The 14623-nt window shown below is 39.1% G+C and overlaps 2 protein-coding genes and 1 long non-coding RNA gene across 7 annotated transcripts; 2 read left to right on the plus strand and 1 right to left on the minus strand.

Annotated features, from left to right (window-relative positions):
* The first annotated feature begins 512 nt into the window (after nucleotides 1–512).
* On the plus strand, nucleotides 513–4991 carry Srpk (SR splicing factor protein kinase). Of its 3 annotated transcripts, none has more exons than XM_076814456.1 (6): nucleotides 513–1385; nucleotides 2315–2528; nucleotides 2606–2921; nucleotides 3081–3659; nucleotides 3730–4024; nucleotides 4121–4991. In XM_076814456.1, the coding sequence occupies exons 1-6, from the start codon at nucleotides 1162–1164 to the stop codon at nucleotides 4410–4412; spliced, it is 1920 nt and encodes a 639-aa protein (XP_076670571.1). In that variant the 5' UTR covers nucleotides 513–1161; the 3' UTR covers nucleotides 4413–4991. The 3 variants fall into 3 exon arrangements, with proteins under 3 accessions (XP_076670571.1, XP_076670564.1, XP_076670578.1); XM_076814449.1 differs by having other exon boundaries at nucleotides 514–1385; nucleotides 2306–2528; XM_076814463.1 differs by having other exon boundaries at nucleotides 517–1385; nucleotides 2333–2528.
* A 1730-nt stretch (nucleotides 4992–6721) lies between these two features.
* Nucleotides 6722–9666, plus strand: LOC143369975 (uncharacterized). 2 transcript variants are annotated; one of them, XR_013085540.1, is made up of 3 exons: nucleotides 6722–7871; nucleotides 7955–8082; nucleotides 9110–9666. It is a non-coding gene; the product is annotated as an uncharacterized LOC143369975 (long non-coding RNA). The 2 variants fall into 2 exon arrangements; XR_013085538.1 differs by lacking the exon at nucleotides 9110–9666 and adding an exon at nucleotides 8167–9043 and having other exon boundaries at nucleotides 6725–7871.
* Nucleotides 9052–13966, minus strand: Nhe1 (Na[+]/H[+] hydrogen exchanger 1). 2 transcript variants are annotated; one of them, XM_076814430.1, is made up of 5 exons: nucleotides 12512–13966; nucleotides 12275–12444; nucleotides 11821–12192; nucleotides 11398–11740; nucleotides 9052–10965 (listed from the first exon to the last, which is right to left on the minus strand). In XM_076814430.1, the coding sequence occupies exons 1-5, from the start codon at nucleotides 13803–13805 to the stop codon at nucleotides 10895–10897; spliced, it is 2250 nt and encodes a 749-aa protein (XP_076670545.1). In that variant the 5' UTR covers nucleotides 13806–13966; the 3' UTR covers nucleotides 9052–10894. The 2 variants fall into 2 exon arrangements, with proteins under 2 accessions (XP_076670545.1, XP_076670553.1); XM_076814438.1 differs by having other exon boundaries at nucleotides 11409–11740; nucleotides 12512–13965.
* Between the last annotated feature and the right edge of the window lie 657 nt (nucleotides 13967–14623).

The following is a 14623-nucleotide window of genomic DNA, read 5'->3' on the forward strand; positions in this document are numbered from 1 at the left end:
ATTTCGAATTATAAAGATATAATTCAATATTTTGTCCTGTGGCTCATTTAATTCACTTATTTAACGTATCAGCAGGTGGTACTTTTATAACTTTTTTATTCATTAAGGAAGTCGCTTTAGTGCACAGATCTTATCATCGAATGGCTATTGCGTTTCGCGGTTTATGATTCAAGTTTTAATAATGGTCTCAAATGTCCCTACTACGTTAAACACGTGAGTCAATACTTTTCCCGACACCACCCACGAGAACATGCCAGGAAGCGCGTTAGAGTTAAATCGCAGATCTCATGGAAATGAATATTCCATCTAAATACATCACTTTCATATCTCGATTGCCATTTATCAACAAATAAACTTTTTCAAGAAAGTCTCGGTCAAAAATCTCCGTAGTAGAACATACACCATGTTATATAATTATATATCACCGTTACACATCGTATCTCACCCCTGATTGGTCGAAATAAAATTAATACATTTATTCACCATGGCATATTTTAAACTCCATTAATGGGGACCTTAAGCTAAGTACAAAATACTCCGCAGCGAAATACATGGAACGATCGGGAATATAGCTTCCACCTGGGAAGAAGCATCGAAAACTATAACACTGTTATTCAAGGGCTTTGGCCGAATTTGAGCCCCTTCTGCTACCACGGCATAGAAAAGGACACCGTATATCGAATGCGGAGAGTACAACTAGCGAAGGAAGTCTGAAGGAACATAGGAAATCGCGAGTGCACCGGAAAGGAAAGAAGTTGATGTATGTAAGCCAGTGTGTACTGTCGGCGTAACGTGCTGGCCGGAGGGCAGGTTCGGAGCGTGTCCGGAGGGTAAAACGGCGTGGACGGTTCCCGAGGGACGGCACGACACCTGCTTCGCTCGAAACGAGAGGCCGGAGACACGGTGACGGCGGGGGCGGCCATACTCAAACAACCGCCGAGCAAAGTGCGCGGCATAGCAGAGAAATGAGACGATAATAAATAGCCGTATCATATTCGTTCGCAGACGGCTCGGGGACTAGAGGTGTAGCGAGTGTGAGTGACTTTCGTTTGGGCCGTTAAACGGGAGAATTCACGGGGAGAGAAGTGAGAAACGGAAGTGTGGGAAGGTGAGGGAAACGAGAGGAAAGCGGCCCCGACAAATCGAGGCACAGGGAACGGTATGAGCGCGAAGACGGACGTGAACAGGCGGGTACTGGCGATTCAGGCAAAGAAAAAGAGGCACAGGCCGAGTAAACGGAAAGGGAAGGGTAATTCGCAGGGTGGATCGGAGACATCGGGGGCCCAATGCTCCAAGGGTCCAGCCGCTCAACAAGGACAACAGGGATCGGGTTTCTATCAGGACACTTCTGCCCAGAGACCGTATTCCAGCGACAATGGAAACAGGTAACCCGGCTATCTCTCAACGTGTTATTCCCATTTCCAATTGCGTCGATCATTCTTCCCCACTGACAGCTCTTAATTTAAGCGGACCTCGTCGCTCTCGTACGTCCCGTACCGGATCCGATAGAGACTTCTTTTTACGGTTTAACGATAGTAAACATTGGCCAGTGAGAGTAGCTTAGCAATGGATAAGGAATATTCCGACGAACTTGCTCTCAATTAATGTCGCTCCGTCGTAAAATCCGTCTAGTTAAATGGAAAGTCTCGCGATCTCCACGAGATTTTATCCAAATTGCAAACGTTAATGGACATAAACAAAGTGTGGAACATTGAGAGTGTTTGACCACCCAGTTTCATAAAACAAGGTAGTATTAAATAGGAAGTAGTTCTGAAATCAATAGGGACTTTGTTAGATGGTTCAAGGAATACGTCATCTTATTTTCCACATACACGGTGGATCTGGGTTAAACATCGAAGGGAGCGAGATTTTTTCATATTACTTTAAACATTAGTCTCTATAATCTTATTGGCATAATTCCAAATATGTTGAATCGAATAAGCCGAGGCATAATGTCTGTTTTCTTCGAGCAAAATGCTTTGCAATATGAAAGGAACGACGTGCAAAGATTTTTCAGTTTAATCGCATTCGCGTTCTGAATAAACATAAGTAGAAAGTTGTGCTAGATAGAAATATAAATTCAGCGACGGTAACAAATACTCTTAATGTTCTGTAATTTGCTTTTATCTTTCCGATTCTTGCAATTTAAGCCCGATTCTATTCAACGAGTGTATGGTTTGTTCGCGACGTCTCCTCGGTTACAGTTCTTGCTTCTCTTTGCGAGGCGCGCGAAAGTTTGAATGAATATTCCTTAGCTTCTCGTTTTCTGACAAGTATCTTTCCCCTGATTTCGTTTTTAAACCAGAACTTATAGATTGGAACCATGCCATAGCTCAAGTAATGAAACAATAGAGGACGATGATGAGGTATACAGTAGCGAGGACGAAGAGCAAGAGGACAGCAGCGATTACTGTAAAGGAGGGTATCATCCTGTCAAAATAGGGGACTTATTTCAAAGCCGTTATCACGTAACACGCAAACTCGGTTGGGGCCACTTCTCAACGGTGTGGCTCTGTTGGGATCTTCAGGTATGTGATACAGTTTAGCGTCGTACTTTCTGGGTCGTTGATTTTACGAGAGGAATGTGTTGAAATATGTTCCGCAGGACAAACGATTTGTGGCGCTAAAAGTGGTGAAATCTGCGTCCCATTTTCTTGAAACCGCATTGGATGAAATTAAATTATTAAAAGATGTGCGCGACACAGATCCTATCGATCCTAAGCGCAACAAAACCGTCCAGTTGCTCAATGATTTCAAGATCAGCGGCATAAATGGTGTGCATGTTTGCATGGTATTTGAAGTGCTTGGACATAATCTTCTTAAATTGATCATCAAATCCAACTACAGAGGAATACCAAGGAACAATGTTAAACGTATCATCAGACAGGTCCTCGAAGGTCTCGATTATCTTCATAACAAATGTAAGGAGACTGGGGAAATTTGTTTAGCATTCGATATTATCTCCATTTTGATATATTCTGAACACGAGCGTTATATATTTTATCTTCTCGTACCACTGCAGCTGATACATATAGAATAATATTGAAGCAGCGTTACAGAACATCGTCTTTCTATTTCAGGTAAAATTATTCATACAGACATTAAACCTGAAAATGTTCTTATTTGCGTTGACGAAGCTTACATACGGAAGTTGGCTTGTGAAGCTACAGAGCTTCACTCTCTTGGTATGAAATTGCCGGTGTCGTTAATTTCAACCGCGCCGAAGGAATTCCAAAAGCCCACTCCTAACAGTAAAATGTCAAAGAATAAGAAGAAGAAACTTAAGAAGAAGGCTAAACGCCAGAATGAGTTGCTGAAGAAGCAAATGGAGCAGATCGAGGAGCTCGAGGAGCAAAATAAAATCGCGAATAGCACAAGAGAAAACGGGGAATTAGAAACGAATAGCCCGGATCAGGATATAAACACAGAAAGTATAGAAGATAACACCGAAAGCAAAGGTTCGCCCGACACCTCGGAACCATCCGCGTCTTCATTGCACATAAACGGCGTGGACAGTCTAGTAGGCGGAGAGAAGATAGAGAATCAATTACCTCAGCAAACTGAAAAGATGGTCAACGCGAACCTGTGTGATATGGAGAAAAGTTGCGGCGAAGGTGTGTTACAGCCCGATCACGAGGACACAGATGAATGTAGCGAAGGTAAAATATTCAGGCAGCAACGATACGTGCGTTTGCAATAAATTATGTGGGAATTGTATTTCTTCTTTAGGCCGCAACTTGCATCCGCCTGAAAGTAAACAATTGAAGCGAGCGTCTGTAGCTCCCTTGGACCCTGCCATGGTGGAATGTGACGTCGAAGTGAAAATAGCGGACCTTGGTAATGCATGTTGGATTGACAAGAAGTTTACGGATGATATTCAAACTCGTCAATACAGATCGTTGGAGGTGTTATTAGGATCAGGGTATGACACTTCTGCAGACATATGGTCCACTGCCTGCATGGCATTTGAATTGGCAACTGGTGACTATCTCTTTGAACCACATAGCGGCAAAGACTACTGCAGGTAAAGTTCAACGTTTCTCTGGCACCTATAGTCTTACGAGCTTCTGCTTCTGCAAGATTCATACCGTAAAAACATGCTTTGCTGTTTCTTTTACAGAGATGAAGATCACTTAGCACATATTATTGAATTACTTGGAGAAATACCAAAACGTATTGCTCTGTCTGGCAAAAGCTCAAAAAAGTTCTTTAATAAGAAGGGCGAGTTGAAACATATTAGTGGGTTGAAACCTTGGGGACTGTTCGAGGTGCTTACAGAGAAATATGAATGGTCACAAGTAGAAGCGCGCGAGTTTGAAGAGTTCCTAACTCCGATGCTCGAGTTCGACACTAGTATGCGAGCTACAGCAGCAGAGTGCCTGAAGCATCCGTGGCTGCAAATCAAAAAGTGATCGTGTTTTTTATTGTTTTATCTTTAAATTCTTTAAACTCCAAACTTCTACCATCCTGATAAGATCATAAGTCGAGAGTGTGACAAGAAGCAACGACCTGCAGGTGTCAGGTTCTTTCATATTATATACATATACAATATCTTATTTCCATATAACGAGTGCATTGTTATTGAGAACGCACGTGATAAAATTATTTAATATTTAATATACATAAACAAATTGTAATATATATGTATTGTTATAGAATGCAAAATTATTACAAAACTTATCTTATAAAATGTTGTGATTCAGAAAAGTTTTTTTTTAATCTTTTTTTTTTATTCGCTGATAATCTGATAAGATATGACTTGTGCACGAATTGTGGCTAACTTCAAGTGGCAAAGGGGGAATCTGAAAATCCGTACCATTAGAAAGGAAAGAGCTTGCTACATTCCACCGAAATTCCATATGCAGTTGGGTACGCTTCCGGTTGTAACACTCTCGACAGTGGCTGCCTATTTGTGTATTTATAAATTTGTTAAATCATGTTTTCTCATTTAGTAATGATATCTTAAATTAAAATTTCGTAGTACTTTATTATTTTACGTGGTCATCGTTGTGCTATCCTTTGTACTTGTCACTTAATTTATCAACAAATATCCCAAGAGTCATGGGACCTACTCGTAATGTACTTTAGGAAAGGGCAGGCCCAAATGTTACAGTATAATGAATATTAAAATCTTCATTAACATGTTCTTTTCGCATTACATCATTTGATCGAAATTTGTTAATAGACAGGTTTCCGTCGCTGTGATCGCTCTCCCTCGTGCTTAATTAATATTCAGGATAATGTAATCATCATTGTCCTTATCGTCTTGATACTGATTGAGAAGAATACTCATTACACATGCGCCGGAACGTGTGTTTAAGGGACTGAGTCTTTGTACAAATTCATTGAATGCAGAAGCATGTATATCGTTAGTATAATTAAGGGTTGGTCGCCAGATTCTTGGTGAGACGGCTAATATGATATTCATACGATTCGAAATGAGACAGTGCATAACTTCGCTCGATCATAAGAAGCGGAGTCGGGAAACGTGATTGAAATTTAAGTGGATATATCGATTAAATTGCGTATTAAAAATTTTAAGACATTTTAAACGATAAGTTCGCCCATCGACAGGAAATAAATTTCTAACAAACTCGCAGTATAATTGTATTTTCTTTTTTTTTTGCGTACATCGATCGTACAAATATATATATATATACACCGTCTGATTTCGAACAACGACAGAGATATCGATTGTGGCACACAATTTTCGTTCAATTTGTTATAAATTTCTTTATACTGCTAAGGCATATGTCGTATACATAATATACAATTACGAGCAAAGGACACAAGTTTGTACGTCGTGACTGACACTTCAAATGGATATAAAAATAATCGTGATACAGGAGAAAGGATATACGGTGTTAAGTCATGCGCGACCTTTACTTTGAGCTGTCGACTGATTACTCAGCTCTCTGCCGACAAATTGTCTTCTATTTTATAACGAAGAAAGCGAAACAGTACGCTCAATGGATATTCAACGCCGCGAACGCATTCGCGTCGTTGAATTCTGTTTTATGCTTCCAAACGAATGTTCTGTTTCGCTTGCCCTGCCAGTTCAACATCATTTCACCGAAAAGACATGATTAACCAAAAGCATTTCACGTGAAACAGGTGGCGACGCCCGTGGAAAGGATATTTATAAAACAGTGTTGTACCGAACACACGATACATATTTCTGGGTAAAAGAGGAGAACGCTTTCCTACGCGAGAGAAAGTGTCTCGTATTTTAAATCCAGTATAATTCAAATTCATTGTACAAATTCCACAATTAAAATATGTTTCCGACCCGTGATAAAAGTCCATCTGTTATTTCATTCGAATAGATTTACATTCGATTGTTACAGCATAAAAACGGCACCTGAAAAAGTTAACATTAATCCTCATCATATATGAAATAGTCACGAAATAACGAAACTGCCTCTTTTACCCATGTTATTCATAAAAGTCGAACGCAAATACGCAATCCGTGTCCTACGAACTTGATCGATTCTCTTTTTGTTTCAAAGTATGCTTTTCTATAATTTTTCCTTTGTAACCATGTGAACCCATCGTAATGATTTAGGACTGATGACAGCAATCGTGTTGAATTTGTACAGTACACAACGGAAGTTATAATCGTATATAATATATATATGTATATATATACATATAATATATTATATATATACATATAATACATATACATATTATATATATATACATATTATATATATATATACATATAATATATATACCGGTACTGTTTTATGAAACGCGACCAGTGAAATCCGAATTGAGAAGAATGCAACAATACGCGAACACAAATTATCAATAAGATGAATGCCTTTACGTACGTCTCGAGCTTTTCGTCCAATCGTCCTTATCGCTGATGAATTTTATTGTCGACCATGCATAGGTGCGAGCTTACGTCAACAATAAGTTCACGCCTCGACGGGGAATGTATGATATGCAGCATGTTAATCGACGATGAGGAGCAACGCACCGTAATGAACGATATCTTCCAATCGTACAACGATCGTATTGCACAACAAACGAATGATCGGTTTCTTTACTACATAGCGTTCAACGGATTTCAAGGACGTGCAGGTTTCAACACGTAGCGGGACATTGTGACTATACATACTGACGATATATAAATATACATATATACATAGAATAAATCGAACGACAATTTACCGTAGGTGTGATTTGCTGCTTGGCGCTAGGATAGGTAGGATGGAAATTAACAAACATTAGCAGTAAAGAAAATATGTATAGCTTGACGTACGAGAGTCCCCCCCCCCCCAATGTACCAGCTATATTGTTATTGCGTTCAATTTTGAAGGCTCGATGTGCATCGTTTTCTTTCTCGACAATGTAAAGAATGATTTTCATGCGTATGAGAGTACGACGATCGACGGAGAGTAGTCGACACGGTTTGTATAGGGACCCAAATTTCGAACCGTTGCCAGATATTCATGTTCCAATCGGTAGATCTTACGCGGAACGCGAGCGTCCGACGAGATGGCCCGAACAGCGAACCGCTGCGCGTTCGCTCGAAGAATAGCGCGGAGTATGCCAAAATATTCAGACAAGACAATCGTCTTCGGGAACGGTCCAACGTTGCTCTTTCTCTCTGATCCGATCTCGGCGAAACGTTTTTCCGAAATGGGACTCGAAAGCTGTTAACGTGCTCGGGAAGAGTAATGTATACAATATCAATACCAAGGAAAGCGCGCGCAAATGCGAGAGTTAGGTAATGTGATTTTTCTAATGTTAGGAGGTTGAGAACTGCGGGTCGATGGACGGAACCGATCGGGGGAAACGAAATCTGAGATTTAACGAACGAGGAGGCAAGAAGATTTCGAACGAACACCAAGTTATATTACGTAAGTGTGGTGGCGTGCGCGACACGCGTCTATGAGATACTGTAAATATTGAAAAGTAATCGGGTGGTTTTACACGTTTTTAGGTCAGAGCGTATGTATTGTAAACCTTCGATTTAATTTAGACGAAAGGCACGGGGAACTGTTCCAACGGATTGTACGCGAGGTAAACGATCCGTTGGAACTTGTCTGTAATAAATCGATGATGTTCGAGGTATAGTAATGTAATCTTACTGATTGGTACATATAGTCATACTGGTCGTAGACTTATAGGATCATTTAAACTTTGCATGCTTAGCCGATTGCTCGATGTTGTACATACATGCATGTACCATGTGTTGAGCATTAATGAGAATATAAACTATCGACGAAGAGTGCATATAGATGCTCGCGGTACGCGACGATCATTTTTAGAACTTTATCGAACGGTAATCCAATGAGCAAATAAACGTTTGAGGAGAGGATGTGTGTAACTATAAATTGACTGGAGCACTGAAGAAATAGGAGGCGAAGTGTGTTCTGCTATGCTTTTAGACAATAGCCGATTAGTAAAGAGGATAATAAAATTTATCGATATATATATATATATTAATGTTGGCTAAAATGAATTTGAATGGAACACGAAAGAATTTGCGGTTAATGTAGTGGAGGAAATTTAGGAAAGGCAGTGGAAATGTCTCTCGACGGACTTTGGTCGCGTGAAGGCTTCTCTTCTACCGAATCCAAATTACACGTAATATTTCAAGCGATATTTCCTGTGCTCGATACGTCTTCGAGCTGGTATAAAGAAGGGCGTATACAATTAAAAGCCATCTTTTTTTTTCTACACACGTCTACGCCGTTACCATTATATTCTCGCGATCGAAAGGGAATATCATGGAGAGGTAGAGTCAGTCGCGACGAATCCGTTAAGAGGTAAGAGAACGTTCCACGGGACTAATGTATAAATGAACATGCCTCGTGCTCCAGTCCCTCGATGTGCGGCCAGGCGAGGCGTAAAATGAAACCGTAGACATTAATAAAGTAGCGATAACGAGCCGAACGAATTAAACGGATTTGATATTTAGACGCTGCCTCCGTTATGTGCCCTGCCGCAGAAAAATAAGATAACAGACCCATGTACCCACCTCCCGAGATCGGTATATGATAAGAAAAATAAATTCACATTAAAACGACACTGAGATTCCTTTCATTTATCTCCGCAAGCCCCAGACTAAACGAAGCCTTTATTTCTCTTTCAGAATCGGTGACTGTACAAACTATACCACACTACTGTTATTTCCTATACGTGTGTTATCGATGTTCCGTGTACTCGTTACCATTCGAAGCTGATGAAAAGCGTTCCCTCTAGGTGCAATTTCATTCAGATAGTATTTACATTGTTTGTGTGGCGCGACGCTTATCGATTAGCTTCGGTTAAACGCTGTTATAAATATCTGGCGTCAATGAATTACGGCGATTCAATTCTGTGGGTTAATGCTCCGCTGCGAGGAAACAGGATGTCGCATCCGCATACGTTCTGTCCTCACGACTGATATGATATAAGGCAAACACAAAAAAATGAAATGTCCAGCGCGCCTGTGTAGATAAAATCCATAGAATTTAACTGTACTTTAAAATAAACTTTTGTGCCGAGATATCACATATAGATCGTACACATCTTCGAGAGAAGTACACTAATTAGTGGTATTATCGCAGCATATTAGCAATAGAGTATATCTAGATGAAAATATATCATTTGTACTGCGTGAATTCGAGTGCAGGTCATTAAATATATCATACATACGAAATGTAACAAGTGTATGGAAAAAAAGAACTCTACTGTAATAGGATATTTACAAATATAGGTGGTAACAATAAAATGAAAGGAAATAATATAATTAATAACGGAGATAAAGTGGAGTTAAATTTTTACCACGAAATAGACATTCACGTGTTATTTTAAGCATTGGACATTTGTATGCAATAAAATTGTTAGAGAATTTTCATAAATATCCTATTATTACACAGTTTTATATATTATGTGTGCACACATGTATGTGTTAAACATATGTAAGTTTTTAAAACGTTCAAATACTAAATCATTTCTATAACTTCAAACCAGGGGCATCCGGAGACTTTATTCCAGGGGGGGGAGCGGCAACTTTGGGATGATGATAAAGAAAAATATACCCCTCTTGCTTTTTTAACCCATTTTATAGTGCCAATTTAATTAAAATTTTAAAACCGAAATTATAAAATATTCCCCTTTTTAGTATAAACTTAATAAAGATCAGTTTTGAAAAATAAGCGATTTCTTTTCAAAAGCCAGAAGGAGCAACTGCCCCTTTTGCGCCCCCCCCCCCCCCGCGGACGCCAATGCTTGAAACGATTGAAGTTATGTTAAAATAAAGTTCTCTTGGTGTATATGCTACATATATCTACAATGTTTCTGTGAAAGTAAGCATAATCGCGCTTCCTAACATTATGTTTAGTACCATACGAATCCTACAATTTATACAAATATTTATTTTACACGATATGCAGCATGACGCAGCATAAAGATTAATGTACATAATTCTTGTTTCTTTTTGTGCAGATATTTAAATAGTTATCACACGTCCTTCCACTCCACGTTGATTAAATAAACCTGAAGTAAATAATACTTGTCTCCTATCTTCTATATGCAGTATTAAATAGTAGTTTCAAAAGTATAATTTATATTTAATACTTTGCGTATCATTTAACTGAGCAATTGTATTGTTCTATTTCATTTCTTGTTGCTACAGAGTATGTTGTCTACGTATCTACCGCGACGTGAATTAATAAAATTCGGTATGATGGTAAATTATTTTAACGGAACTGTACTCTGCCCAGTGTGTCAATGCCTGTCTATCTTCCAACTATCAGGTCAATTACTGCTATACTAAGCAGCATGTAGGAACTTGTCCATGCACAAGGCCACCATTAATAATACCACGTCCAGTTTCACGAAGCAACATTCGTACACAATAGCCGCGTTTATTAAAACTATTAAGTGCAATACTTTACACGACGAAATAATCCAGAAATTTTCTTATATAAATTCGACTACTAATCAGACCAATCCTCGTCCTCTCTGTAAATCAATTGCACATTTGTTAATTATTCAAATTCTGAATGTATGCCCGGTATAGCCCCTTCACCAACAATAAGCCCTGAGAGCAAAGCAAATGCTTTTAATGCCAGACGATTATGGATAGTAGATTTTTAAATAACACAGAATAATTATGAGCTCCTTGCTGAAGCCAAAGGATCATCATCCTTCGTTACTGCCTCAGTCTTCTTCTAAAATACTGTCTCATTACTATACAGAAGACCGTTTCATTTTAACATAAACCAAGTGGGTAAATTTTGAATTTGAGAAGTTGTAGATTGGAAACATTGCGTATTTAACATTATTTCCTTTAAATTATGATTGACGCTACTAGAAGTAAAAGTTTATGTACATTCACGTGTAAGCACATTGAGAGAGCACACTTAGCACATCGCACAGCAATAAATTATATACTTAATATAGACCCGTGACTTGGACGTCCTTTGCTTTGCTTTCCATGTACTTGACTCCTACTCTCCCCGGACAAATTTATATTTAATTGCGCAGTAGACGCGGTAGTTACATCATCTTCCGACTCCATAGGACTAATTCTAATAGCTTGATACCATTGGTTCGTCAGATCCGTCATCTGAGATTTACAATCTTTTAATTCTTGTTGCGTGAACCTTCTCGTAAAGAAGGGGATAAAGAATTTTAAGTCCCATCTTGCGAAACCGCGGATTCGTGACTGAAGGAACGATACTTCGATCTCTTCTTCTGTAAGCTCCGATAAATGTTCAGAATCTATCGTTTGTCCCTGAGATAAAAGTATTACGCGTAAAATATATGTGTACCTTTAAAACGTAGCCACTTAGAAATATATATATATAAACATACCCATTCTCTAGTTTTACTTAGCGAAACCTCTTTGTCCTTTCTCTTTCTTCTACTATTATTCTTCTGCTTTTTCTCTGCCCTCAAGAACTTTAACAATGGCATAGTGGAACCGCCGAATATTAATGTCGTGAATAACACGATAATTAATGTAGTGGTGATGATCACGTGTCGTGTTTCATCACTGAAATCCAAGTGGAGCGACAACGCGTAAGAAATTGCACCGCGCAAGCCGCTAAACCACATTATGAACATCATTTTTCTAGTAATCTGATGTTCTCGGAAACGGTTGACGAGAATGGCTAAGGGAAATATATTTGCGGCTCTGCCAATGAGGCACAGAATTATGGACCATACAATTAATGCTGGTTCGACCTGCGATTAAAGTAGATATCATTACAAACTACAAATATATATCAGAGATATTGCATGCGGCATTCTGTTGCTATCATTTTACCCGATGCCTGAAGCTGAACAAAGCCAGTCCCAAATACGCGAATACGCAAGTTTCGGCAATAAACGCCAAAGTCCTCATAGTTTGTTGCATCGTGATCTGTGTAACAGTCGACAGATTGAAGTGCGTGTAATGCGACATTACAATTCCGTTGAACAAAATTGCCATAATACCTGCAACAGTTCTCCATTTAATTATTTGTATCAGAACGACGTTAGATTGAAATGCTTGTGTCCTTACCAGATAACTGTATCCCTTCCGCCAGAACATACGGCGCGTATGTGAATACTAACATGAGCCCAAATTCCAGCGAAGGATTCTTTCTGAGATCCACGTGTTTTAGTAACAATGCGCTAATAAGAGCAAAAACAACTCCGATGCCAGCAGAGGCGAAAAACATAAGACAGAATCTGTTTAGGCCAAGAATAATGGCTTCGCTAGTAGTCGCTGCATTATTGGATTCCAATACGGACGTGGTTAATACAATAGAAATGGCATCGTTTAAAATGGACTCCCCGAAGACTAACATATTTAATACCGGATCTACGTCTAAGGCGTGAAATATAGCTACAGTAGCAACCGGATCTACCGCCGATATCAATGATCCGAATGCGAAGCTTTCGACGAAGCTGAGCTTATATGCTACCTGAGCTAAGCCCAGCAAATAAATTCCAGCGCCGATAACGAACGCCGATATTGCTGTGCCAAATATAGCGAAAACTAGGATACTGCCAATGTTTTGAAAGAAATTTCCTTTATGCAAGTTATACCCCGATTCGAATATGATCGGGGGAAGGAGCACGAGGAAGAAAGCGGTCGGAGAGAAGGCTTCCTCTTTTCTCCAGTTGGCTATATTCTGATTCGACATGAGATTTATGACCATACCTATGGCGCCTCCCAGAAAAACAATTACCACCGATTCCGGTAGGTATCGGAAATTCGTTTGCAGCATGAGATGTATAAGTAAAATGCCCAAAGCTAGGACGCAGAGAACAAAGAATATGGACATCGAGCTGTTATGCTCTTCCTCCGCAGACCCTTTATCTGGCAATACTGGCTCTGCCGGCATAATAGTTGTGGTGCTCGTATTCGTCGCGTTAACGATGTCCGAGCTTTGAGATGGTAGCATGAAATCTGGTATGGTAGTTGCATTTTTATCGCTAACAATGCTCGTAGGTGCTGTGTTAACTCTCTCAGTTGTTTGATTATTAATTTCACGTTCAGGTCGGACCGTAGTCGTGGATACATTCTCAGATTTAGTGGCTACCGTGCTTAACGCAGTGGTGCTCAGTTTTGGGTTGGAGTGATCAGATTTCTTTGAAGCATTCGTTTCTGTCAAAGTGTTGGCAGTGGAATGGCTCTGTGTAGCATTTTCCACCGTGGTATTCTTATTATCCAGCGTGACAGTGACATGTTTGAGGTTAGAAGCTTCTTGCGCGTACGATGATAGAATGCACACACCAAAAACAAAAACTATCGTGAGAACGCTGGAACCTCTCCACGAGAGTTTATTATTAAGCGAATATAAAGCCATCTTTTTAAATATTTTTACATCATCGCGCAACACTCAGGAACACGTTGCACCGCTGCTTTAACATCGCAGTATGACAGAACACAGCTGATCATATAGGTAGATATTTCGATATCTCGCTACGTAATGCTATCAGTAACGCGACACGTGTTATAATCAGTGGTGGGTCCGTATTTTACCTACCGTAGAAAAGTGAATTCTCTACGTGTAGAATAAGATGTAGTAAATAGCTTAACTTTATTACGTTCATGTAAAAAAATAAAATCAATTGTTTGAAAAATCTGCATGGACATATCGTATTCATTAAATTCAAAATTGCATCAGCATATCGTTGGATGATGAATCCATATATATATATACTTTTCCATCTAAAAGTAGAACTGCATCTTTGGATTCCACACTGGTCCATTGATTTTTTGTAATCTTGAAATTTTGCGCTAAGTAAATTATTCGACAACGTCTTTCGAGTTGGAATTTAAAGTTCCTAAAGTGGTCAGACTCAATAATACTAAATGGAAATCCAAAGAAATAATCTGCCAAAGCTTCATCAATTTCTTCAGAATCCATGTTGATACATGTAAAAATTCGAGTATCTTTTGCACACCAAATATATGAAGTTTACTAAAAAATTTCAAATTATCTATAATTTTTATAATTACATTCCAATCTTGCTTTTTAAAGTATTTTAAAATATTGTGCAGTAAAATTCAATGCAATAGCTGAAGGTTAACAGTTTGTATTTGAATTTTTGACATTGAATACATTTTCTACAATTAGTTACATTTTTTACGCGTGTCACGTAGTAAATTCGATGTAACGTA

Source organism: Andrena cerasifolii, chromosome 1 (genome assembly GCF_050908995.1).
Source record: "Andrena cerasifolii isolate SP2316 chromosome 1, iyAndCera1_principal, whole genome shotgun sequence".
Lineage (NCBI taxonomy): Eukaryota > Metazoa > Arthropoda > Insecta > Hymenoptera > Andrenidae > Andrena > Andrena cerasifolii.

Excerpts from the sequence above, each read along its gene's own strand:
- Srpk (XM_076814449.1), top strand. The coding sequence starts at position 1,162 with ATGAGCGCGAAGACGGACGTGAACAGGCGGGTACTGGCGATTCAGGCA. Across the intron at positions 1,386-2,305 it reads TCCAGCGACAATGGAAACAG|AACTTATAGATTGGAACCAT; the intron begins GTAACCCGGCTA and ends TTTTTAAACCAG. Across the intron at positions 2,922-3,080 it reads CGATTATCTTCATAACAAAT|GTAAAATTATTCATACAGAC; the intron begins GTAAGGAGACTG and ends TTTCTATTTCAG.
- Nhe1 (XM_076814430.1), bottom strand. The coding sequence starts at position 13,805 with ATGGCTTTATATTCGCTTAATAATAAACTCTCGTGGAGAGGTTCCAGC. Across the intron at positions 12,445-12,511 it reads GGAAGGGATACAGTTATCTG|GTATTATGGCAATTTTGTTC; the intron begins GTAAGGACACAA and ends GAACTGTTGCAG. Across the intron at positions 11,741-11,820 it reads TAAGTAAAACTAGAGAATGG|GGACAAACGATAGATTCTGA; the intron begins GTATGTTTATAT and ends CTTTTATCTCAG.